Here is a 24486-nt window from a genome sequence, read left to right as displayed (position 1 = left end):
TCGAAGAAAGGCTATAGATGATTGTTGTGTCATTTAAAAAATAAAAAATAGCAAACGACGTTTATCCGGTCGCTAGAAAAGAAGGATTGTTCACCGATGGAACGGCAATAAATCTGGTTTCCCAGATGTGAATAAACGGTCAACACAAACTCGGCTTCGTCATTAAATAAAAACAAGTCTTCTATTATAGCAAGGCATTTGTTCTACATTCCAAATTCAATAAAACATACAAATACTTTGATGTAGTAACTCAAAAGACAATTCACATATAAAACGGGGAACAGGATAATATCGAGAGCGCTCATTAGAAATCGCACACAGCAAACAGTTTAGCAAAATCAAATACAATGGCCAACAAACAACTCGCAAGCAGACGAAGGTGCATCATATTTCACACGAGGGTCCCACCCAAAAGAGAATAAATTATCTGTTATTTTCCCCAGAATTCTCGAACATGTTCGATGATAATTACCACATACCCTCGCCCATCACACTTGTCGGCAGCAATTGAATGAGTTAACAACGGAACTCTATGTACACCTTCAAATCTTCTACAACATTTTAAAAAGACGATTCGGGGCGGAAAAAAAAACAAAATTACAAATGACAATTGGAATTGATTTGGCAAAATAAGGCACCAGCTTTGATTCTAAATTCTTTTTCATTTGGTCGAGTGAGTCGTGTCTATCAATCAACCAATCAACTGTTGTTGTTGAATTTTCTCAAGCCACGTCGTTGGCTCTGGCGTCGCACGACGACTCGATGATGGCCACCGCGTGAATCGTGTGACTTTTATTCTCCTTGTTGATGGCCGACGACGACGAATCGGCCGCCAGCCGGCCGCCGCCCGACGAGTGCTGCAGCTGCTGGTGCATGGGCATGGCCGTCGACAGCTTGAGGTTGCGGTGCGGCGAGTAGCCGCTGTAGTTGGAGTCGGTCATGGAGCGGCCGTCGGCTTCGTCGCGTCTCGTCATGTCCAAAATGCCGTGACGCAAAGTCATGGTGCTGGCCGACGATGAGGTCGAGATTTCCGCTTCGGGCGACGACGTGTCGAACACGCTGATGCGCTGGTGCTGCTGCTGCCGCGGTCCCGTCGCGTGGAAAGCCCCGCTCGACGGGCCCCACGACGAGCCAAACGGCTGAGGCAATTTGGCCGGCCGGGGAGGCGGTCGTTTGGCGTAGCCCAGATTCTTCAGATTGGAAGCGGCGGCGGCCGGATCAGAGGCTTTGTCGCTGCTCAGTTCCGTCACCGTGTCGGCCAGCGAAATTTGATCGAAGGAATTGAAAACGTCCTCGGATGAGGCGACGCTGAGGCCGGACCCCGTGGCGGCGGCGGCCACCGCCGAGTTGGGGCCGTTGGGGCCGCCGCCGCCGGTGTTGACCAGCAGCTCCGAGAGGGGCGGGGCCAGACCCAGTCCCATGTTGCGCTCGTGGTAGACGTCCGAGATGGGCATTTCGCGGTTGAGTCGATTCATTTGCGTCGCGATGATGTGGTCCTGGATGCTGCGCGACCCGGCGTTGTGCGACAGCTGGACGCCACTGGACAGTTCAGACTCGCCGGGCCGCAGCGAGTAAATGACGCTCGAGGCGTCCATTTCGTGATCCGACGGGCAATTGTGATCGACCGGTCGCTGGCTCATCATCACAGACGGGCGAGTGGCGCCGCTCTTGTGCAGGGTCCTCGTCGTGGCCGCAGCGGCCGCTTTGGCCATCACCAATTTGCCCGGCTTCGAGTGATGGAAGACGGCGGCCGAAAAACGCTCGTTCACCTGCTGGGCCACAACATCACGTTCGGGGGCGGCGTCGCCAGCGTCGCATGCGACCGAGTCCGTGTCGTCGTCCAGCTGTCGCTCCACCGACCGATGCCGGCGGCGCTGCTGCATGGCCGGCCCGCTCACCGGGAATGCCGACGGAGCTTTGGCCACTTCGCTGCGGACGCTCAAACGGTCGAGCGTGTCCAGCGAGCCAGACCGGGCCGATCCCGTCTTGCCGCCGGAATTCTCGCCGTCGTCGGCCACCGATTGGTGAAGGGCCATTTGTCGTTTGAGTCCGGCAGCAAATCCGCCGGGCGGCTTGAAACGGGATCGCGATCGGGCGTCGGCCATCGTGTTGTTGTTGTTGTTGTGGTTGTTGTTGCTGTGGAGGCCGAAACTTTTGGCGTCCAGTCTCAGCCGAGACTCGTTGAAGGCGCTAATGTCTTCGACTTTGCGCGGATTGTTGGACGACGGAGCTTTGCCCAGCGAGGTGGAAATGGGCGGCTGGCGGCGAACGGTCGACAGGCCGCTCTCCCAGTCGGCCGAGCTGGTGGTGCTGGACGAGGAATCGGGGCGCGACGGGTTGTTGCTCGGCATCATCATGGATGGAGTGCCCATCTCGCTGGCCGGCGAACTGTTCTCCTGCGACGCCAAACTCTGGCGCGAGCAGTACATGGAACGGATTTTCGACTGGTGGGCCAACGTCAGCGACATGCGCAGACTGGGCACCGGAACTCCTCGATCACTGCCAGCGCTGCTCGACATGCCGGCCAACAGACCAGCGATTCCGCCTTGTCCTCCCCTATGACCCATGCCTGTAATCAAAGTTATCCAGTTAGCCGGAAGGTTCTTATTCAAAGTCAAATCATTTCATTTTTTACTTGTGCGATGTACAGGATCGACGGGACTGGGAGTAAAAGCGGCGTCACTTTCCCGGCCGCGGGAATCGCCTCCGACGGCCGTCCGCCCGTCAGGTTCGCCCCGGCAGCCGCTGCGGACGTAGCTGCTGAAAGCCGATTTGACGCTGGCCGACAGCGGCATCCGGCGAGACACCAAACTGGAATAGGTTTGATGGCTGCCCGTTGCGACTCGGCCGGCTCCGCTGGCGTTGCCAGATCCTCCTCCGCCGCCGCCGCCAACGATCGACGGAGCCGATCGACCCGATCGATTCGAGACGACGTTGCGCTGATTGCCGGCCACTCCGTCCTGTTCTTGCTCCTCTTCTTCCTCGTCGGATGTCAGACTCTCGACGGAACTCGACGATTCCAGCGATAAACTGGTGGGCGAATCTAAAGTTTCTAACCGAAACGGGCCAATTAATAAATCGCTCTTTCGGATGGATGGATGGATGGATGAATGGATGGATGGAATGTAAAATTCCGCAGAGCGGGACTTACCAAAGAGGGCCAGCAGGGCCTGAAGGGCGAACTGGATGTTGCGTTTGTTGGCCAGCTTGCCCGTCCTGAGCGTCACCTCGTTGCGTCCGACCTCCATCAGATCGAAGCCGAGCGAGGCCAACAATTCGTGACAGCCCGGCAGGCGCCACAATTTGACCGGAACGGGAATGTCGACGCTTTCGCTCTCGAGGTCTCGCAGTCCCAGCTGGACGGTGGCGTTGCGCAGAACGGCCGTGATGTCGTCGGTCGAAGCCTCCGAGCTAGCCAGCAATTTGGAGATGGCCAGCAGGGAAGGCGTGGTCAATCCCAGCAGAGCCTGGAGGCTGGCCGAGCACTGAGTCAGTCGCTCGCCGGGATCGCTCTGCGGGAAAAAGACGGAGGCCGGAATGTTGTTGGCGGCCGGCTCGAATCGGAACCCGACCGAGATGAGCAGCTCCTTCCAGCCGCCGACTGGGCCGACCTTGTTCTCAATGCTGCGCTGGGTCGTGTACATGGCGTTGCGATAGCCGCGGTGGATCCGCTGCAGCGACTTTTCAACCAAGTGCAGAGTTACCCGCAAAGCGTCCCGGCACTTGTCCGGCGTCTTGAGCAGTTCCGTCAGCGCTTGGCCCATCAGAGCCACTTTGTTCGACAGCCTCACGTCAGCTCCCACCAAGACGAAGCCGGCCCAATTGGCCGGGTGGGCAAAGTGTTTCGTGTGCTGGACAGTCTGCTGGGCTTCCGACAACGCCCGGCTAGCCCTCGCTCCCTATAGAAATCAAAGATTAATTACCTCATCCGGTTAAATCAATTCAATTCAATTCAAAATTGGTACCTGCAAGAGGGAAGAGTAAAAAGTTCTCATGAAAATCTTGACGGCCGTGTCCGGGACGGGCCATAGAGAAACCAGAACTGATTGGGCACCGGCGGCCAGCAAGGCCCGAGTCAAGCCGACGACTCCGTCCGAATGGGCCACGCCGTGATGGTCTCGAGTGTGGACAGAACTGACCACCACCAGACGGGCGCAGAGACGCAGGTTGAGGATGTCGGCGGCCGTCAGGAGGAATTCCGACAAGGCCGGCAAGTCGGCCGTCGCGGCCGACGAAGACGGAGCCACTCCCGACGCCACCGATTTGATGTCGTCGTTGTCTTGCTGGTGGAGAGACGGGCGAGTGCTGCCCGTCGTGCTGGCCCCGTCGCCGTCGCTGGCGGCCAGTCCGTCCACCATCGACGGCGCCAAAACGATGGCCGACATTTTCCACGAGACGTGAGTGGCAAAGTGGATGCACTCGACTTGCGACAAGTGACGGAGGACGGCGTCCTTGGTGGCCGCCGCTCCGGCCAGCAGCGAAGGCGTCTGCAACATTTCGGCCACGACGAGAGCCTCCTGCTCGGCGTAGGGAATGTCCGTCCAGCCCCACTGCTCCACCACCGACTGGCTCATCTTGGGGTTGCCGATAACCAGGGCCGAAGTGGCCGGCTGCTGTTCCAGCGACTCGACGCCGCCGCCCATGGCCGACGAGTAGGTCGAGAGCGAAACGGCCGTCAGCGGACTCGTCAGCGAACGGGCCTGGTGCATCTGCAGGAGCTTGTTGCTGCGACTGGCGCTCTTCTGCCCGGTTCGCAGCGACGTCAGAGACGGACTGACGATGAGACTGAACCGCTCGCACAGGTAGTCGTTGCTGCTCTGCGGTTTGAGGAGGGCGAACGGGACCAGGTAGAGGTCGCCGTCCAGCACCAGGACCAATTCCCGCGAGGTAGAGCTGGCCGAGAGCGGCGACTGCCCGTACTGGGTCAGCCGATCCTCGACGGGCGCCAGGAGCAGATCGTAGAGGGAGCGGAGACAGGCCGGCCCTTGCCAAAGGCTTCGCCGCGAGTGGCGCAAACTGCCCGGCCTGGAGACGGACGACAGCTGACTCTGCCCGCTGTTGATGGACACGCTGCCCAGGCTGAACAAGCTGGACAAACTGTAGTTGCTGCTGTTGAAGGCGTGCGAGCGGTTGACCATCCGCAAAAAGCCGGAACGATCTCCTTCCTGATTCAATTTGTCGCCCAGCTCGCCCAAATGCTGCGACCAGAGATCCTCCAAGTCGCCGTTGTTGTCCTCCCGCCCACCGCCGCCGCCGTTGCCCGTCGATTGCCACTCGACTCCCAGGGCCTCGCGAATGCCCTGGATGTACTGGTCCAGCAAATTGCCCTCGCCTTTCTGCACTTGGTTCTCATCGTCCGGCGACGCCACTCGGGCGCTGCCGGAATCGGAACTCGACTCTCCGCTTCTTCCGTTGCCGTTGACTCCTCCGTCCGGATTGATGGCCGCTTGATGGAAGGCCACCACACCTTTGGTGGGAACGATGAGCCAGCAGTAGAGGTAGCCGGCCGCCAGACTGTAGTAGAGGACGGACGCTTTCTGCTTGTTGACGATTTCCATAATTTGCTCGACGCTGGTGGGCAGAGAGTCGTCGAAAAGGGCCACGCGGCCGTGACTGCCACGTGTTTCAGCGTCGCTGGTGGCCGCCCCCTGGCGCTCCAGGAGCAGGTCGACAAAGGCCCGGGTCCGTCCGCGCTCGGCGACAAGCAAGGCCTCGCTAGAGCGGCCCAGATCGACCAGGACTCGCTGCAGGATTTGATAGCAGGCCGTCTGCAGGTCGAAGAGTGAGAGCCGGTAGTCGGCACTACCCCGGGCTTCCCGCCTGACGGCCTCTAGGAGTCCGGCTGCTCGTTCCATGTGCACCTGGGTGCCGTCCAGATCACCCGAGCCCCAAAGGGCCAGTCCCAACCGGTGACGGATCCGGGCTTCTTCCTCGCGCAGACTCAGGGCCTCCGAGATCTGCAGGCCCTGCTGGAGGTACGCAACGGCCTGGCTGGGATTCCCCAACCCGTGGTGAAGCCGGCCCAAACTGGCAAAGGCTTTGGTTTTGGCCACCTTGTCGTTGATCTGAGCCGCCATGCTCAAGTGCTGCTCCTGACAGTGGACGGCTTCGTCCAGCCGGCCCAGCGATTCCTGGGTGGCTCCCAGGTTGCCGTAGGCCCGGCACTGTCCGCCCGACGAGCCCGTCTCTTCGGCCAGCCGAAGATCGAGTTGGTGGTACTGCAGCGCTTTGGTGTGCTCGCCCATCTGCTGGTAGACGCAGCCCAGGCCGCTGGCCGCTTCGGCCTCCACTTGCCGGTCGCTCAGTTTGCGGGCGATAGAAATCTGGTGTTCCAGGCAAGAGACGGCCTGCTCAAAGTTTCCCAGGACGCTGTGCAGCTGGCCGAGCTCTCCGTAGGCCTGGGCTTTGGCCGCCGTGTTGCCCAGCTCGTGGGCCACCACCAGGCGCTTCTCGAAGCAGACCAGAGCCTGCTGGAGATTGCCCAGGCAGCGGTGTGACTGGCCCAGGCCCCGGTAGGCGTGCTCTTGGTCACGAAGGCTCTTGGTCTTGAGAGCGATGGCCAGACACTGTTCGTGGCACTTGATGGCCTCGTCGTAATCGCCCAGGGCGTCGTAACAGTCGCCCAGGTTGCCGAACGCCCTGCCCTTGTCCAGCATGGCGGTGGCAGTCGACAGCTGCGCCAATGTGGCCAATTGCTGTTCGAAATAGCCGATGGCTTCCTCGTAATGACCCATGTTGAGCCGGGCGATTCCCAGGTTACCTACACAATACGATCCAACAAATTGATGATTAATTGATTTGTTTTTTTGTTTTTTCAACCTGGACATGAGAATTTGTCATTATACCGTGAGCCTGGGCTTCCATCGTAGAGTCCCTGAGCTCCTTGGCCCGATCCAGTTGCTCCTCGTAGCACTTGATGGCGTGCGTGTAGTTGCCCAGGGCCATGTGGACGCTGGCCAAGTGGCCGTGAGCCCGGCACTCGCCGCGGACGTCGCCCGTTTCCTGCCTGAGCGTCAGCTCCTGCGTGTAGCATCCGAGCGCCTTGTCCTGGTAGCCCATGTGCCGGTGGGCGACGGCCAGGGCCGCGTACGACGACGCTTCCATGCCCTTCTCGCGCATCTGCTTGGCCAGCTGCAGCTGCTTCTGGTAGATGTTGACGGCCTCCTCGGCCTGGTTCATCTTCAGCATCAGGTCGCCAATGTTGCCCAGGGCGCGGAACTTGCCCACGGCGTGCTTGGTGATGTGCGTGATGGTGAGGAAGTAGCGCTGGCACTCGAGGGCCGTTTCCATGTTGCCCAGGGCCAGGTGGGAGAGACCCAGGTTGCAGTAGGCCCGTCCCATGTTCATCTTGTCCTGCAAGTCCTTGGCCAGGGCCAGATCCTGGTCGTAGTAGCGGATGGCCTCCTTAAAGTTGCCCAGGCAGTAGTGGGCGTAGCCGAGAAAGTGACAGGCTTTGGCCTCTCCCTCCACGTCCTGGAGCTCCTGCGAGAGCATCAGGTACTGCTCGTAAAAAGTGACGGCGGCGCCGAATTCCGCCCGCGAGCTGTGGCAGTTGCCCAGGTTGAGGAGGGCGCAGGCCTCGCCGGCCGTGTCTTTGAGCTCGCGGGCAATGTTCAAATGGCTGTGGTAGTGCAGGATGGCCATGTCGTGCATGTGGAGGGCCTGGTAGGCCACGGCCAGGTTGCCGTGCGTCGAGGCCTCGGAGCTCCTGTCGTTCACCTCCTTGGAGATGGTCAGCTCCTGTTTGTGGTACTTGATGGCCTGCTCGTAGTAGCCCATGGCGCTGTAGGCGTTGCCAATGTTGCCGTAGGCCCGCCCCATTCCGGCCCGATCCTGCAGCACCCGGGCAATGTTCAAATGGGCCTGGTGCAGTTTGAGGGCCGCGTCGTGATCGCCCAGGAGCTGGTAGACGATGCCCAGGTTGGAGCAGGCCCGTCCTTCCGCCACCTTGTCGCGAGTGGCCAGGGCCATGTCCAGCTGTCGCTCGTGCCATCGCTTGGCTTGACCGTAGTCGGACATGCAGCGGGCCGCGTGGCCCAGTCCGGCGTAGGCCCTGGCCTCGATGTTGCGGTCGTTGAGCTCCTGGGCGATGTGGAGGACGTGATTGTGGAAGGTGATGGCCCGCTCGAAATTGCGCCGAAAGTGGTGGGAGGAGCCCAGGTTGGAATAGGCTCGAGCTTCCTCGACCCGGTTGCCCAGCTGCTTGGCTATCCTCAAGTGTTCCATGTGACACTCGACGGCCGCGTCAAAGTCGCCCATGGCCAGGTAGACGGCCCCGACGTTGCCCACCTCGCGGGCTTCGGGCAATCGCTCGCCCAGCTGCTTGACCAGCTGCAGGCACTGCTTGTGACTGGCCAGGGCGTTCGGGTAGTCGCCGATGGCCGTGTAAACGTGACCTAAAGGGTCGAAAATGAAATAAATGGCGATTAGTATCCTGGACTGCCTGGGACTGAGTAATTGCTCATCACGGATGGATAATGTGAACCTGGACGGGACTGGGTGAAGAGGGGAAAAACAATGATGATGGATGATTACGACATACCTAGACTAGTCAAGGCCAGAGCGGCCGCTTGGTTATCTTTGCACTTCATGGCCAGGACGAGCTGGTAGCGGTGCGACGTCAGCGCCTCCTTGAAGTTGCCTTTGCTGAAATAGGCCGATCCCAGGTTGCCGTGGGCCCGGCACTCGCCCACCGTGTCGCCCAGTGACTTTGCCACAGACAAATCTTGTTGCATGTAGCTGATGGCCTGGACAGTTAATAACATTCAACATTTATTTAGTTTATGAATTTAAATCAAAAAAAGAAATGGAAAAAATGATTTTACCTGGTCCAGCATGGAAAGTGCCCAGTAGGCGGACGACAGTGCGGAGAAGACGGACCCGCGCAATTTGAGGGAACACGTGCCGATGCGGAGTGCGGCTTCCAGGACGACGACGGCGGCCTTGTAGTGTCCGGCGGCCAGCAATTCCTGGCCAATCACCGAGATGACGACAAACGGCGACTTGTCCAGCCGCATGGCCTGCAGTTGCCTGTAGGTGGGTTCCAAGGTGGACCGCAGCGGCGATTTCATGGCCGCCTCCACCAGGCCGGCCAAGAGCTGCAGGGATTTCGGATCCTGGGCCAGTCCCGAGCTGAAGGCCGCCAAAGCATCGGAATGCCGGCCCAGACATTGAAGGGCCACTCCTTGACGGTAATAACCCTAATTGAATCAAGAATAACCTTAATCTCATTTGGTTTTTTTTCTTTTTAGTTTTCCAGCACAAACGACCGGTAATAATCAGATAACAAACACGAAAAATAGTTGAAAAAACTGTCGAGTCAACTGGAACTTGTCCAGTTGAACCCAACAGTAGCCAAAGTGATTGGTGCTATTGCAGCAGAGCTCTGGGCAGATGGACAGGAATTGCAATTGTTTTAATGATGCGGACAAAATCTCAAAGTGGTAAAAGAGAGAGACGAGAGGGAAAGGCGATAAGGACCCGAGCAAAGGCCAGCAACAACAACAAGTCAACAACAAGACGGTTGGCGAATGGCGAAGGGGCGCCACCGGGTTGGCGTGTCCAGCCAAGCCGAGAGCTTCAAGTCAACACTTTGAGACGGCCAAGAGCAAGGCTAAATGGATTCGAAGAAAGTGAGGGACAAACGAGAAAAACCCAAAAGGGAAAAAAAAGGATAAAGAAAATAAAGTCAAGCGAAAAAATTTATTCCCAAATGGAAGCAACGGGTTCTAACCGGAGTAATCAGTCAGCTGGCCATGGTCAACATCACTCGGCAATTAGACAAAGACGGTCAAGATTGACGAAGACGAAAGATACATTATATATTACCCACCACAAAATAGACACAAAAAGCGGACGGACGGATGGACGGACGGACGGATGGAAAACCTTGAAAAAAACTGGAAATGTTCAAAGTGAGAGGCGCCGGCCAAATTAAAAATAAAAATAAAATCAAAGAAAAACATGCTAGATTTTGTGCGACACATTGTCGTCCGTCGTCCGTCGTCGTCTCCAAAAAGTCCAGCAACGAGTTTTCTGGGAAAGAAAACAAGTTCTATCGCCTTTGACATTGCAATCGATAATAAATTCAAAATCCTTTTTTCTCTTTTTCTTTCTCCTGAAGGCGATTGTCTGGCGTTACAAATTCAAATTTATTTACTCTCTGCTGGGCAGCAGCAGCAACAGCACGTACAAGTTGAGTGCCTCCCACCCCCTTCCCGAAGAAGAAAAAATCCGCAATCAGCCGGGCGGCCATTGCGCTGCGGGCGAAAAAGTTCAAAAGGAATGAAACGGGCTGGGGAGAAAAAGAAAAGAAAAACGGACGCCGCTATCGAAAATGCAAATCAGTGGCACGTCACAAACCCTAAAAAAAAAAAAACTTAAAACTAAAATTTTAAAATTAAAAAAAGACGCGGACTCTTTCGTGAAACTTGCCCACCACCGAAAATATACATATCTATATACATCCTATTAAATAGAGAGTATATGAATAAGAGACAGATATACTATAAGGTGAAGGAAGGAAGAAGAAAGGGAAAAAGTCTGGTGGAAGAAAACAAAAAAGATCGCCCGGTGAGCAGCGCTCCGGTCTTAATCGGACCGCCCGCCGTGATCGGCTCACACATACGCCGTACACACACACACACATGAAAGAGGGGGGGAAGGGGAAACAACAACACACGGCAGTTGAAAAAGAGAGGGGGAAAACAACAACAACAACAACCTGGAAAAGAACGAGACGAAGAATGAGTGGCTGGATTTTTAAAAAACCGAAAAGAAATTTTCTCTTTTCCATCCCAGTTTTATCCAAATATAGTGATCGCCTATAACAATTACCCAAAAAAGAAAAGAAGAAGAAAGAAGAAGAAGAGGCCGTATATATATACAAGATGAATAGTTATTGATTCAAACAGCCGGCGTGCGGCGATAGATTTCACACACACGCTGGCCCGTCCGACAAGACACGACAGGGTTCCCCCCCTCCCGCCCGGCGTATATTAGCCATTAGGCACATGATATCAACTTGGGAAACAGACACACAAGAACGAGCGAGGTACGCTGCTGAGCGCCACGTCCATACGTGATGGAAAGAGACGGATCGAAGCTGGACGGGACGGGACGGGACTGGACTTACTTTGGGCCATTTGGCGTTGAGTTCGACGGCTCGCGAGGCGTCCTGGAGGGCGCGGGCAAAGTGTCCGAGTTTGACGAGAGCCGCCGACCGGTTGGAGAAGAGGATGTGATTGCAAGGATCGAGAGCGATGGCCTCGCCGTAGAGTCCGACGGCCGTCTCAAAGTCGCCGCTCTGGCAGGCCTGATTCGATTGGCGCACCTTGTCCAGGAAGCTAGCCTTGCTGGCCGCCGACAGCTCAGAGTCCGCATCCACCTCCACCTATTATCCGATCGATAGATACGATCAGCAATCAAATTCCAAACGAATAAAAAAGAAAAGAAATGAAAGAATAATATTATTAACAAATGGAATTCCAGGCTGCACAGCCACACAATAATCCAACACAAAATTCAAAAAGGTCGAAAATGATGTACGGAAAAAAATGATATCTCAAAAGAAAAGAAAGAAAGATAATGATACAGCACAAGTCGAGAGATACCGTGGCTCACATGCACACGGCAACCAACACACCCATTCCATGTCATTCTCTTCTTCTCGGCCCGTCTTCACCTCTGGTAACCCGACGATTTCCGACGCGTACGCACGTAGAAAATCATCTAACCAAAAAGATTTCTTCTCAACGGGCTGCTGACTCTCTCGATGAGTGGGGGAATCCAATGATTCTTCCCATCGGCGTCGATTCAATCATGCAAATGTAAGCAGTTTCACACGAACAAGGAGGAGATTTCCCGTGCAGAGAAAACCGAAAGAAGAAGAAACAACATCAGCAACCGAGCGAAAGTTTCCCTTTTTTTTAAACTCCATTGGCCGGCTGTTGTTGTTGGTGTCGTTGAGATGATGCAGAGAAAAAAGAGAGATCTTCTCTACTTGGTTTAAATCATCACGAAATAGTTTCAAGAGAGATCCTCATCGTCGTCGCCTTATGGCTTTTTTTTCTTTCTTAAAAATAGTTAAAAAGAATTGAAGGCAGCCACAAGTCGACAGATAAAAGGGGAGGATCTCTTTTGATTTCTAAGGTTTCGAAAAAAATCAACTGTTAAAAGAGAGTGAGAGAGAAGGAGAGAGAGTTCTATATTTTACATAGATAATGATGTCATTCATCATGTGGAAACGAGAGAGAGTTTTAACGCTATCGTGTAAGAAAAAGAGTGATTTTTTTAGGGGGGGAGAAGAAGGTAAAATTTATATCTAAATCATCGAGAAAAGTGTTTTGATTTCGATATATTCTCTCTCCCAGGCTGGGGAAACATTAAGCTGGACCGGTTCGATGCGACAGGGAAAAAATTGTTTCTTCTTCTTCTTTACTAAGGGGGGAAAGAATCGGGAATAAATGTATAAAAGATTTCCCCGAAAGACAACACAAGGACGGACACGGTTTCAACCAGTCCACGAGATTGTCTAAAGGCACGGACAAAAAGCCCAGTCACACACACAGGGAGGAGGACCCAAGAAAATATATAAGAAAAACAAGGGCCCATGTGTGATCCGTTGCGATAGGAGGTCAATTAATCAATGGATCGGTTTGAGGATTTTTCTTCTCTTTTCTTTTTTCAAGAGAAGAGACATGCAAGGCTTCTTCTCACGGGCCAGACACGTAACACGCTCTACAACCGAGTGGCGAAAGAAGAGTCTCAGGGCCTAGTCCCATTTTGGTGGGAACACTGATAGGAAGAGGTCATTAAAAACTAAAGGTAAATAAGAAGAAGAAGATGAACAAACAAGAAAACAAAAGGGGAAAACTCACCAATAGGTTCACCCCTAATTGGCTCACATATACAATCAGAGTGGTGTCCACTTGATCTTTCAGAAAAATATCGATATCTTTTCTTTAGCGTTGCAAATTTGGTTTAAAAAACAAACAAAATACTGAATTCAATAATTTGGTATTTTGAAAAACATAATACCGTGAAACAATTCAGTTTAATTTTGTTTGTTAACTAAACAAAACTAAAATTCCAAGTCCTTCAACATATTGAAAAAAAACCTGTAAGTGGTTCTGAGTGTTTAAGTTGCTTCACCAACGGGAAACCACCATGGCACCATGTGACTTGTTCACATGCTGATGTTGGACAAGAAAGTCCTAAGATGCCTGAAATGATGCCTTCGTCATTTTCTCCTTTTTCCCTAGTAGTTAGTTTAGTGACAAGAGAAAAAAGCCATGTCTGTGTCTGTTGCTTTTTGTTGCTTTAACACTACAAAATGATTCACACTCGGGTTTACAGACTTCAGAAAAATGTACTTGCTAAAATAGTAGAATGTCCGTTCTGAAACTCACAAGCTATTTCCTTGCATGTTTCATCTATGATTTCGACCATTTTTTCACGTTTTCAAAATTTAAATAAAAGGACAAGTCATGTGCCGTTCGCAAAGTTGTCGTCTGCAATCCGGGATGACACGGTTTTGGCGTGTGCCATATTGCAAAAATGTGTCGAAATCGACTCAATTTTTTATTAAATTTATCAAAAGAAAACCAAACATTCAAACAAAATAATTGAGTAAAAAAAAAATTAAATAAAACTAAACTAAATTAATCGAATAAAACCGGATAACACGACAAAACTAGATATTGGGAAAAACTAGATTTGCAACGCTGCTTTTCCTGTCATTTCTTCCTAGTTCATCAGCCGGGGAAAAATGCCAAAAAGAGACGGGCAACAATGCATAATCTTTGACTTGCAAAGAAGAGACATTATTCTCAAAAGCGCCGTTAAGTTAGTTAATAGACAAGCAGCCTTGGTTAAATGCATTAGCTAATGAGAGTTGAAACCATTTCGCTGGGCGCACAAAGTCGCCAGACGGGTCCCCCCCGCATTAGTTTTTTTCTTTTTTAAAAAGAGAAAAATTCGTGAATACAGCCGGGAAAATAAAAAAAATGGTTTTGGTTAAAAGAAAAAGAAGAAACTGAAGAAGATGAAGATGGCCCCCCGTCTGCGTTACGTGACCGATTATTCACCGTGAGCATTGCGTCAGGTCAAGGGGACCAGCAGCAGCCGAGAGAGTCTCCTAAAAGTGGACACGCATTCCATTGGGGGACTTTGATGTCGTTTGACACCCATAGTCCTTCAAGAGTCTCCCCAACTCTTTTTTTTCTTTTTTTTTTTAAATCTTTTCTTTGGTTTTTTGGGGTTCTTGTTTCTTCTTCTTTATTTTATCAACTGTTTGGTTTTTTCTCTGCTGCCTATATATAGGCGGGAATCTGTCGACAAACGGAACGGATCGCGTCGTCCCGCGTTTCATGTCGTCGTCATTCTCGTGACTGAATTTCCCAGCCCGGGTACCTTCTCCTCCTCCGACTTGGGTGTTTCTTCGACTCCCATCACCACCACATCATTTTCATTTGCATTTCATTTTCTGATTTGAAAAGAAAAAAAGGAAAAATCAACCAGCGTCTCTTTTTCGTGTTGTGTTTCTCTTCTTTTAACTTCACGATCGTATAGATCAGCAGCAGCATTAACGCTGGCGTCTTAGAGAGAGAGAGATACGGGCACTGATGCCCACAGGTGCGGGGGGGTTTTTTATTTTCAAAAAGGATATCAAGGTAGAATTGTTTTCTTTTCCCCCCGACAGTTGTTATTGTGTGTCTCGACGGTCTTGTTGTTGTGCACCAGTCTAATCATTCGTCGTCGTGCTAATAATAGAGCAGACGGGAAATAAACACGACCCGGGCAAACCAAATTCCAAATTGTCTTTCGGCAGTGATCCGCAGTCGCCAACGGAAAAAATGGGGATTTCGTATCCATCCAGTAGAACTCCGTCTATTCCGTCAAAATTCCCCCGGGGTCATGCGACCCCGGACCAATCGTCCCCCTCGTCTCTTGTTTTCCAACTCTCGATCGTTGGCGCGCGTAATTCAAACGACATTTCCAACGGCACGTCTGACGAGCGCTGTGGAGATCGTTACCCTCTCTCTCTCTCTTTAAAAATTCTTCTTTTTCGTCAAGTGAAAGACATTCCAACCGCCGACTCGGCGGATGAGAAGGTTGCGTGATATGTGCTCTGTCTGGGCCGAGGCGACCTGGCGGATAGAATTCCTTTCCAACTTCTTTTTGAAACCCAGAAGGAAATGACGGTGGAATGGAAAAAAGTTACAACAACAAACAGACGGTGGTGGTGGTGGTGGGGTGCAAAAGGCACAGCACAAAAGAGAACGGAATCAAAAGAGAGAGAAAGAGAAGAACAAGACAGGATATAATATTCCAGCTGCTGCTGCTGGTACACATAATAGAGCCACCACCACCACCGCCGCACAAGAAGTGGGAGGGTCGCGGGCCGAGGTCAGACAACATCGACGACGGCGACAACCAACAGCGCGGGCTCCGCCGAGACACAACGAATTAGAGAAAAATAAGCGGGTCGTGAGAAATGAAACAAGAAAAAGAAAAATAGGGAATTTTTCTTCTTTTTTCTCACACACAAGTCACTCAAGTCACACACACATCAGAGCTCAGCAACAACCGCCACCAAATTTCAACATATTTTGGTTGTTTTTCCAAGGAACGACTTGAAAGAAACACCTTTGGCGGGTTATATAGAGATTGCCGGACGAAATGGACGAGCGCGGTGATAGATATCAAATAGATTTCAGGACATTTCGTCCACTTTAAAATTCTTATCTGTTGTTCCAACAGTGATAATAGTTCATCTAGTAGTCAGTCAGCTCTTGTGTGTTTAAAAAATGAGACAAACGAAATGGGGTCTGGCGGGCAATTGGTAGGTTCTCCGGAGACGGCCAGTGTTGTGCGGTAAACCCCAGCAAAGTTCCATTCCCCCCTCTGTACACTAAGTTTTAGAGGGGGGAAAAAAAAAAGAATCATTTGAAAAAAAGGGAATATAAGAAGCACACACCGCGCCAGTCTCTCTCTCGCATAGACACCTAATTACAGGTGGAAGACAGATAAAAGGCTGGATGCGTGTGTGTGCTGGGCAAGAGAGAGGGGAGAATATCTACAAGGAAAAAGAACTTGCACTTGTCTATCATTTGACCAGAAAGGCCGAAAAAAAACCCAAAAAACCAGAAGGGAAAAAATTATTATTACACAGACCTTTTTTCTTTCTTTGGGTCCGTCCGTGTGTATATTTATTTGGCTTTCTCCTTTTGGATGTGTAATTTCGATCGTACCTTTTTCCATCGTATAGATATATATAAGACCCGTGTGAGAGAGAGAAGAGAGTCGACGGGCGACAACCAAAGCGGCGCGACGTCGTTTGTTTCAAAGAAGAAAAGTAAAAAAAAGGATAAAGTATATGCCCGTCTGTTTCTGCGTGGGGTAGTAAATAGTATGTGTGTAGTAGCAACATTCATTTTCCCCTTGGCTTGTTTGCCCTTTTATACACAGACCCTCTTCCATCCAGGGGGGGAAAGATTTTTATTTGAGGGTCTTGGGGGCCTATCAAAGTCGGCGGCGGCCTCTTCTTCTTCTTCTTCTTTGCCAAGGAGCAAAACGGTCAACTTCGGCGGGGGCAGAGAGAAGAAACTGGGAGGGACAACCAAGACGACGACGACGACCGTAAAGACATAAAAATATAAAACAACACGCCAGTGATAATCATTCGGTGGTGGTGGCTGCTGAGCCCCTTCACCCATTTCCTTTGTAGACCCCAACAAAAAACTGAAAATCCTCCAGTTCTCCACCCCCCCTTCCTTCAGAGCCGGGCCAGGCCGTCGTCGCCGTCGTGTCTTTTTGTCGGTGTCTTTCTATCTCACCTGAGAGCAAAGTCCACCTCTTTTTCACCCAATCACCTTGGCCTCTGGACAGAAATGAGAAACCGCCGTCAATAAACGAAACAGAGAGGAAATCTTTCACACACACACAAGAGCCTACAACAAACAAGTTGTTGTTGTTAAATAAAGTTCATCGAGTATACGCCAGCAGCCCCCCTCCTGGATTTTTATTTGCAACAGTTTCAACCCTGGAAATTTTTATTTATTTTTATTTTTCAAAAACAGGTGACTGGTTTGTTCTTTCTACTCGTTTGTCGGTTGACATGGATATCAAGCCGATGATTACAAACGTGTTGACGGGCCATTTCGGTTAATGGGAACGGACGAAAATTTAAATTCCTGGGCGGGAGGGTAATAACGGCCGCCAGTGTCGCAACACCAATCCAGGTGCAAAGACGAAACAACCCAAAAAACGTGTCCATTTTATTAGCTAAAACTTCCTGTTGGTCGAACAAAACAGCAGCAGCCGGCCCAGTCGACAAAGCCAAAAGTTGAAACACAAGGGCTACTATATAATAATAATAATATTTAAAAAAAAGGTAATATAAATAGTATATAAGTCTGAAAATGGCAGTCGTAATTCCATCCACACGCTCGACCCATTAAGACGATTCGACAAGCGGACAAACACAAGAAAAAGAAAAAAGAAACCTCAAAATTGTTGAGATGTTGTATAAATCTTTTTCATCCCCCTTGTGCTCCTTGCGTAATAATATTTTTTCGTCCAGTTACAAGACGACGAGAGCGCAGTGGACCCACCGGTAGACGAAAAAATACGAAATTGCAGTTCTCCATTACACGGTCTCACCCGACGGCGTAAATATATAAAATACTTGGGTTATTTCATTTCTTTTTTGGGGGGGTTTTATAGCTCCAAGGAAATAAGTGGAAATTTTTTCTTTTTTCTTTTTATTATTGGCATTTTAAAAAAGAGAAGAGGAAAATATTTGATGATTGTGGGGGCCCCCCCTGCGTCTGTATGTAGTCTCCCGTGTGTAATAATGGATGACGTGCAACCGAGCGGAATGGAATGCGCCAACTAGTCCAAGTGTTTCAGTTTACAACACACACACAACACCCAAAAAGAATCTCTTCTTCTTCTGCGGTGGGAAAAACAAAAATTAAAAAAGATTTTGATTTTGTTTTTTTTCTTTTCCGGATTTGTGTACAGCAGTTCCTTTTAAGTAAAAAAAAGAGGGAAGCCTGGAGATTCATCAATGAATATACAATAATCCAGCAGCAGTAGCCGACGAGAGAGAGAAATGCCAGCATTGGCCAGCAGAGAGAGAGAGAGGCAAGAGCTGTCAGATGGCATTTGTCAATCAAGTGAGGCGATTTTTCAAATCCTTCCTTTTCAACAGCTTAACCTATAAATCATCGCGCCCAGGAAAGGAAAGGACTTAATACTCGGAACATTTTCCAGGGGAGAAAGAGAATTCTTTTTCTTTTTCTTTTATTTTCTCTGATTTCCAGCAGCCGAGTGAGAAATGATGGCTGTCCCATTCGTCACGTGTGAAATAGCAACAAGTACCGCCGCACGCTCGGCCAGCACGTCGCCCATCATCAGTGCAGGTATTTACAACATCGGGAAAAAAACTTGTAGCCACCAAAAAATACGAGAGAGATGGTAGCTCCCAGCTACACTGCTCTGTCAATGATTCACGGACATGACAACTACCGGCCAAGTAGTACCGCTATAGGAGGCCCGGCTCCGGATTCCACAGCAGCAAAACGAAGCGGATTATATCACACACACACACAAATCTCTTTCTCCGCCATTTTTAAAAATATTTCCAACTGCGGCGATGGCGGCCATAGACCGACCACAGGTGGATGGGGTAAAAATAATAAAGGCAAAACAAAAGGTGTGATGTTTTGGGTTTTTGAATTTTTAACATCAGGTGGTGGCTGCTGCTGCTGCTGGATGACGACAATCTCAGCAGCCGGCCAAGAAAAAGAAAGAAGAAGTAGAACAAGTCGTAATATCCGTGTGCCCTGGAGAGTAATACACGTCGGGAGGTAAGAAAGGGAATAAGAATGCGGCAACGTTGCATTCCTCAAGCTCCCGAAGAAGAAGAAAACCAGAACTGAAAGAAGAAGAAGAAGAAGCAACAGCTCTTTAAGAAGATATAAAAGCTGCTTAGGCTTTTGAGCAGCAGCAGCAGCAGCAGCTCCTATCTGTATGCTCCTAGTTGCTTCTGCTCTTGGCGGGGTTTCGTACTCTCTTTGAAAAATAAAAATAACAGATATACATGTATATAGTCTCTTCTCTTCTCCTTCTTCGCTCGATGTATTCATATACACAAGTAAAAAAGAATGAAGAAGAAGAAGAGAAAAGAGCCCCGCGGCGGGGCAAATAGAAGCGCGCGCGTCAAGGAGCCCAGCAGCAGCCCAGCCGCTGTCCGTCCGTTTTTCTTTCTCTCTGGCGTCTATTATATATGTGTATAAGTTGAAAATCTTCTTCTATTTTTCGCTTTCCTTCACGCAAGACACACGAAAGAAAGTTGGTTTTTTTCGCTTTCGATTTTGGAAAATGATTTTTTGGTTGGATTTCGAATGGATGGAAATGACTTTACAGCGCTCAAAGTCCTATACGCCTTTGCAATCTAATCTTTGAGATATTTCCAGCCAGCAGCTAGCGTATAGAGGAGCTCCTGTCGAATAGCATCAAAACTCGTAATAATAAGGAGCCAACGGCCGAGAGAGAGAAAAAATCGAAAATGAGCCAAAGGAACTCAGTAAAAAACTTTGGCGGAGAAGAGGCGGTGGTTTTTCGGTTTTTCCAATTTTATTTTTCGACCTTCTCTCTCTCTCATTTTCTCATTTTTCTTTGTAGTTTTATTTTATTTTGTTCTTTTTGGTTACCTTTTTTTTAATTTTATCCCTGGAAGAAGTTGCCTCCTCCTACCCACGTTGGAGAGGACCCGATCACTCCCACCTTGCGGGGATATGTCATTACCTTACGGAAGAAAAGATATAGAAGAAGCGCGCCCCTTCTTCTTCTTATAATATTCTTTCGACTTCTTTTTTATCTTTCAGAGTTCTCTTCTACCACCACCAGTAGATGTTATTCTTCTTTTCCGAAAAGGTTGAGAATATTACAAGGGGGGAAAAGAAATAAGGCCGTTCCTTTTTACTGATTTTCTTCTCCCTCATCTTCACCAAGAAGAAGAAGTTGGGGGGCAGCAGTTGCTTTTCCCGCCTACCTTCGACCTATAGGCCGATGCGTGTTGCAGACAGCAGGGTAGAGAGAGAGAGGGAGGTTATGAAATGTGTTTGCGTCTGTATGTCTACAAAGACGCGTACAAACACGTGAAAAAAAGAAGATGAAAACGTGAGGGACTAGCCAAGTTTATATAGAAATAAGGGATCCACAATGGACATTACAACTTCCAAGAAAAATATAAAAGAATTACAAACTCCCGGATTTTGTAAGAAAAATTTTTAAATAAAATTTCCCCCCATATAGCCGCGCGGAGATGAGATACGATTACACGCACAAGACATTTCGTTCAGGGCAAAAGGGGTTATCTCTCTCTCTACCTCTTTCGTCCCGTCTCCGCCCTATCTCTGGAACACACACAAGAAAATATAAAAATATAAAAATAAAGAGGAAATGAAAGGGAGGACACAACATCAAGAAGAAGAAGAAGAAGAAGAAACACGACAAGCGTTTATATTTCATAATCCCAGCCACTACTCTCTCGTCCGGCGTTATTATTTCTTCTTCTTTTTATTGTTATTTTGGCTGTCCAGGAGAGACGACCCCAACGTCCTGTCAAAGAGTTCCTCCCCCCATTTCCACGTACTGTCCGTGTACGTTGTCTTCCTCTCTCTTCATTTGATATTCCACGTTTATTAAGAATATGACACCCAAGAAATCAGCAGGAAAGGAACAATTCCTCTTCTTCTTGAACCGAAAAAAAATAATCTAAGACGGCCATCTCGCCTTGTACACGAGAATCCACCAGCAGATGAGATTGAGAAGCGACGGGGGAGGCCGATCGATCGACGATAGCCATCAACCTCCAAAAGAAAAATCAAAATCAAAATCCTATTTATAGAAATTATTTTTTCAATTTTTCTCTTACGTCATGCACATGTGTCTAATAGGATGCAACAGCTAAAAATAAAAACAAAACACAAGGAAAATTTGGCGGACATTGAACTTTTTGTCTTTCCATTTTTGGAATAAATTTGGGCCATTTCTACGGTCAAGTCAAAAAAATGAAAACGTCAAATCTTTTCTGTAAAAATCTCGTGTGAGTGTCGTTCGGTTATTTCCAAACCTATGCGCGTATTTTTCTTTTTTCCAATCACACAGACACAAAACTGAATAAATGAGAACGCCATTAGTTCTAGTTCGACCGGTTTTATTGCTTCCTGGGCAACCACCACCACGTCTATCTTCCCCCTCGCGTCCTGGGCAGCAACTTTCCGCGTTGCGTGTGCTCCTTCCAATCAAATCGCCTAACTAGCTCTCAAGAAATAATAATAAAAAAAAAGATCTGTTGCTCTCAACCAGAGTTCCATATTATCCTGAATTGAAAATATTGGCCACGCCAGCAGACGAAAAACTTGTCATCTTTGGCGTGGCAAACATTCAGCCACCCAACAACAACAACAACAACACTGTCCACTGGGCGAAGAATCAAAATAAAAAAAAAATAATCAAAACGTCAAACGTGTGTCAGTGTCATCGGAATGTTCTTTCATCTTTTTTGTTCATACATTTCCCATTCAGGAGGAGGTGGACATTGTCATTGAATTTTTAAAAAGAAACTGAAGAGGGCGACGAAGTGACGAAATTTGCAAAGCATTCGAGCGTGAATTCCTTTCGGTCTGATAATTTAACCCGCCAGAGAAATATGTTCAAGCCAAAAGAAAAAGAAAAAAACATACAAATAACTGGAAGATGCCAAGATAATCATCGCCGGCTAAAGGCAATTTGATCAACAAAAAATGTTGAGCTGCTGCTACTGCGCGCAGACTTGTTTCTTTTACCTTTTTCTCTCTCAAAAGTTCAAACAGAGAAACTTGACAGGAATATAAAGTTACACGAGAATCAGAAAATGATGATGATGATGATGATGAAGAAGAAACAAAAACAGAAAAACGAACAACCGACCAGAGAAAGAGAGGAGAGCTTATAAGAGAAGAGAGAAAAAAGAGGTATAGCTGAAATAACTGCTGTGCTATCTATATATGAGCTAGTGAGGAATTTGCAACCGATCGACTGATTACGCGCGTTGCTTTGGAATGCAACGCGGGCGCCCGGCTGGGGTCTCTCTTTCTCTGCTCCTACGACCCACAGGTGTTTTCTTCTTCTTCTTCTTCTTCTTCTTCTTCTTCTTCTTCTTCTCCGTTTTGGAGTGTGTGTGTGTGTGTGTGTGTGGGGCGGGAGCCTCGATTCATATCCCGGACACCGATTTTTCTCTCTCTCTCTCTCCCATTTTTCTTATATATTTTTACTGTTTTTCTTTCCTTCTTAATTTTTTGTTTTAAAAACACAACCACCAAAATAATCATAATCGTAATCATAAAGACATCCTCTTTCGACTCCTTATTTTATTATTATACACATTTTTGTTTTTTTCGGTCGAAACTAACGCAAAGGACGAATAAAAAATAAAAATGCGCTATAAAAACAGGAAAGAAGTGGGAGAGAGAGAGAGAGAAATGTGATGAAACAACGGAGAAAAAAGGAAAAAAAAAAACAATCGGAGCAAATAGTTGAACCTTTTTTGTTGTTATTTTTCCTTTTGATGGAGAATTATTATAGTGTTGTTGTTGCAACAACATTGTTTCGTTTCATCCCAACTGTATTTCCGCCGAGAAGCAAATAATAATGACAAAATGGTAGATAAGAAGAAGAAACGGGTGATTTTGACAGAAAGGGGCTTACCTCGGAAGAATCACGCAGCGACATGACAACAGGTAGGTCGGGGGCTGTGAAGAATAAGGTAAGATGATGTCAGCTCCAGCTAAAATGGCAGCAGCACTACACACACAGGCACACAGCACAGGCACAGAAGACACTCAGGATGGAAGAATTTCCTTCCAGAAAGAAAATAAAAACAAAACCACCGAACAAAACTTGGAAGCCAATCAAAAGTGTTAGTTGACAATCACGCAGACGCAGGGGGGAGAATGCAGCGACATAACGAAGCTGCTGCTGCTGTTGCTGCTGCTGGCCAACAGCTGGAAGAAAATAATAACGACGAAATTTTGTCGACGGACAGCACGTCCTAAACCGAGTGGTCGGCTGCTAGAGTCATTCGGTTAACCGAATACCAAATTTTCAACGTGCCAAGTGGCCCCCTCAAGTGCTATCACGCACGCACTGGGCACACTGGTGACGGGAGGAAAACAAACGACCACCACCAACACCAACACACACAACCGAAACTTTTAAAAAAATCAACAGCAGCAGCCCAGGGATGAAATGTACACAGACACGTCCGTGTTGAATAGAATATTTTCTTCTTCTTCTTTAGAATGTCAGAACGAATGACGGCAGCTGCTGGACATGGACGCGGCTGGATTTCGACTGACTGGCATAGTCAAAGCTCCTGGGCCCTCGACTCTCTCCCCTCTCTCTCTCTTTACCTGGTTGGTTGCAGAGAGAGACTCTGTGGATGGCCTTGGCCAGGTAGATATACGCTCCGCCATCTTGGTTCAAAGATGAAGACGAAAGGTAAAGGAATGAAGGAAAAGAAGAAGAAGAAGGTAAGGATGAAGAAGGAATAGACACACACAAGAGTTTCGCCTCTGGGAGAAGCACGACTGCTGGGCTGTGCAGCAGCAAATGGCGTAGCTGGAAAAACCTTTTTCGGGGGGAGCCAAGCCAAAACATCCAAAAGGAGAGAAACTGTGGAAGGTGTAGTAGTACAGGTAAGAAAAAAAGGGGAAGGGTGGGTGGGTGTTTCTTCTTCTTCCTGGGCTTCTTCCTCCTAGTATTAGTAGATCCCAACGGGGCTTAGACACAACACGACAGGTGAGAGAGCGGCAGGCGATGGCAGTCCCACCTGGCGCCCATTTCTTTTTCTCTTCACTCCTCTCTCACCCGTTTGTGTCTATACAGGAGGCCTATATATCCAGTCCAGCAGGTCTCTCTACCTGTGTTGTTGTGGGCGAGTTTTTCTTCTTCTTTTCCAGACCAATAAGAATCTGCGGTGACGGTGGCGGCGGCGACTCTATCCATAACCCACTTCTTCTTCTTCTCCCAAAAAGTTTTTCCCTTTGAATAATTTTCTTTTAATCGGACCACACACTCTCGGCGTAAAGAGACTTACTATGTCCTTTTTTTCTATGTTATCCAGAGTCGGTGTGTGTGTCTGTAAAAGAAGAGAGAGGAAGCAACAGACACAAGTTGCGTGAGCTGTTGGGACAATGAGCGGTTACCGGTTATGATTATACGTCTTTTTATCGGCAATCCGACAGCATCTTTTCTCTCTGTGGGACCCCTTCTTCTTCTTCTCCAACCCGACAGAATCTATATTCTTCTTCTTTTTCTCAACATTCTTTTATCTTTTCGCCCGTTTTCTTTTCTTCAAATATCAACCCACAGAAGAAAAAACCTTTTCCCTTTTTTTAAATTTATTAAAAGAGTAGAGGGGCTTTTAGTGCT

General features: G+C 49.0%; 1 protein-coding gene across 3 annotated transcripts; it reads right to left on the bottom strand.

Annotated features, from left to right (window-relative positions):
- Nucleotides 1-162: 162 nt before the first annotated feature.
- LOC124196263 (tetratricopeptide repeat protein 28-like) lies at nt 163-23719 on the bottom strand. Of its 3 annotated transcripts, none has more exons than XM_046591181.1 (9): nt 22762-23719; nt 11135-11392; nt 8826-9200; nt 8543-8747; nt 6846-8396; nt 3966-6760; nt 3152-3899; nt 2636-3052; nt 163-2569 (listed from the first exon to the last, which is right to left on the bottom strand). In XM_046591181.1, the coding sequence occupies exons 1-9, from the start codon at nt 22783-22785 to the stop codon at nt 723-725; spliced, it is 8220 nt and encodes a 2739-aa protein (XP_046447137.1). In that variant the 5' UTR covers nt 22786-23719; the 3' UTR covers nt 163-722. The 3 variants fall into 3 exon arrangements, with proteins under 3 accessions (XP_046447137.1, XP_046447138.1, XP_046447139.1); XM_046591182.1 differs by having other exon boundaries at nt 2636-3043; nt 22762-23718; XM_046591183.1 differs by lacking the exon at nt 22762-23719 and adding an exon at nt 13410-13429.
- Between the last annotated feature and the right edge of the window lie 767 nt (nt 23720-24486).

The sequence above is a fragment of the Daphnia pulex genome, chromosome 6, assembly GCF_021134715.1.
Source record: "Daphnia pulex isolate KAP4 chromosome 6, ASM2113471v1".
Lineage (NCBI taxonomy): Eukaryota > Metazoa > Arthropoda > Branchiopoda > Diplostraca > Daphniidae > Daphnia > Daphnia pulex.
Note: the sequence above shows the minus strand (reverse complement) of the source record. Positions and strands in the feature narration are given on the sequence as shown.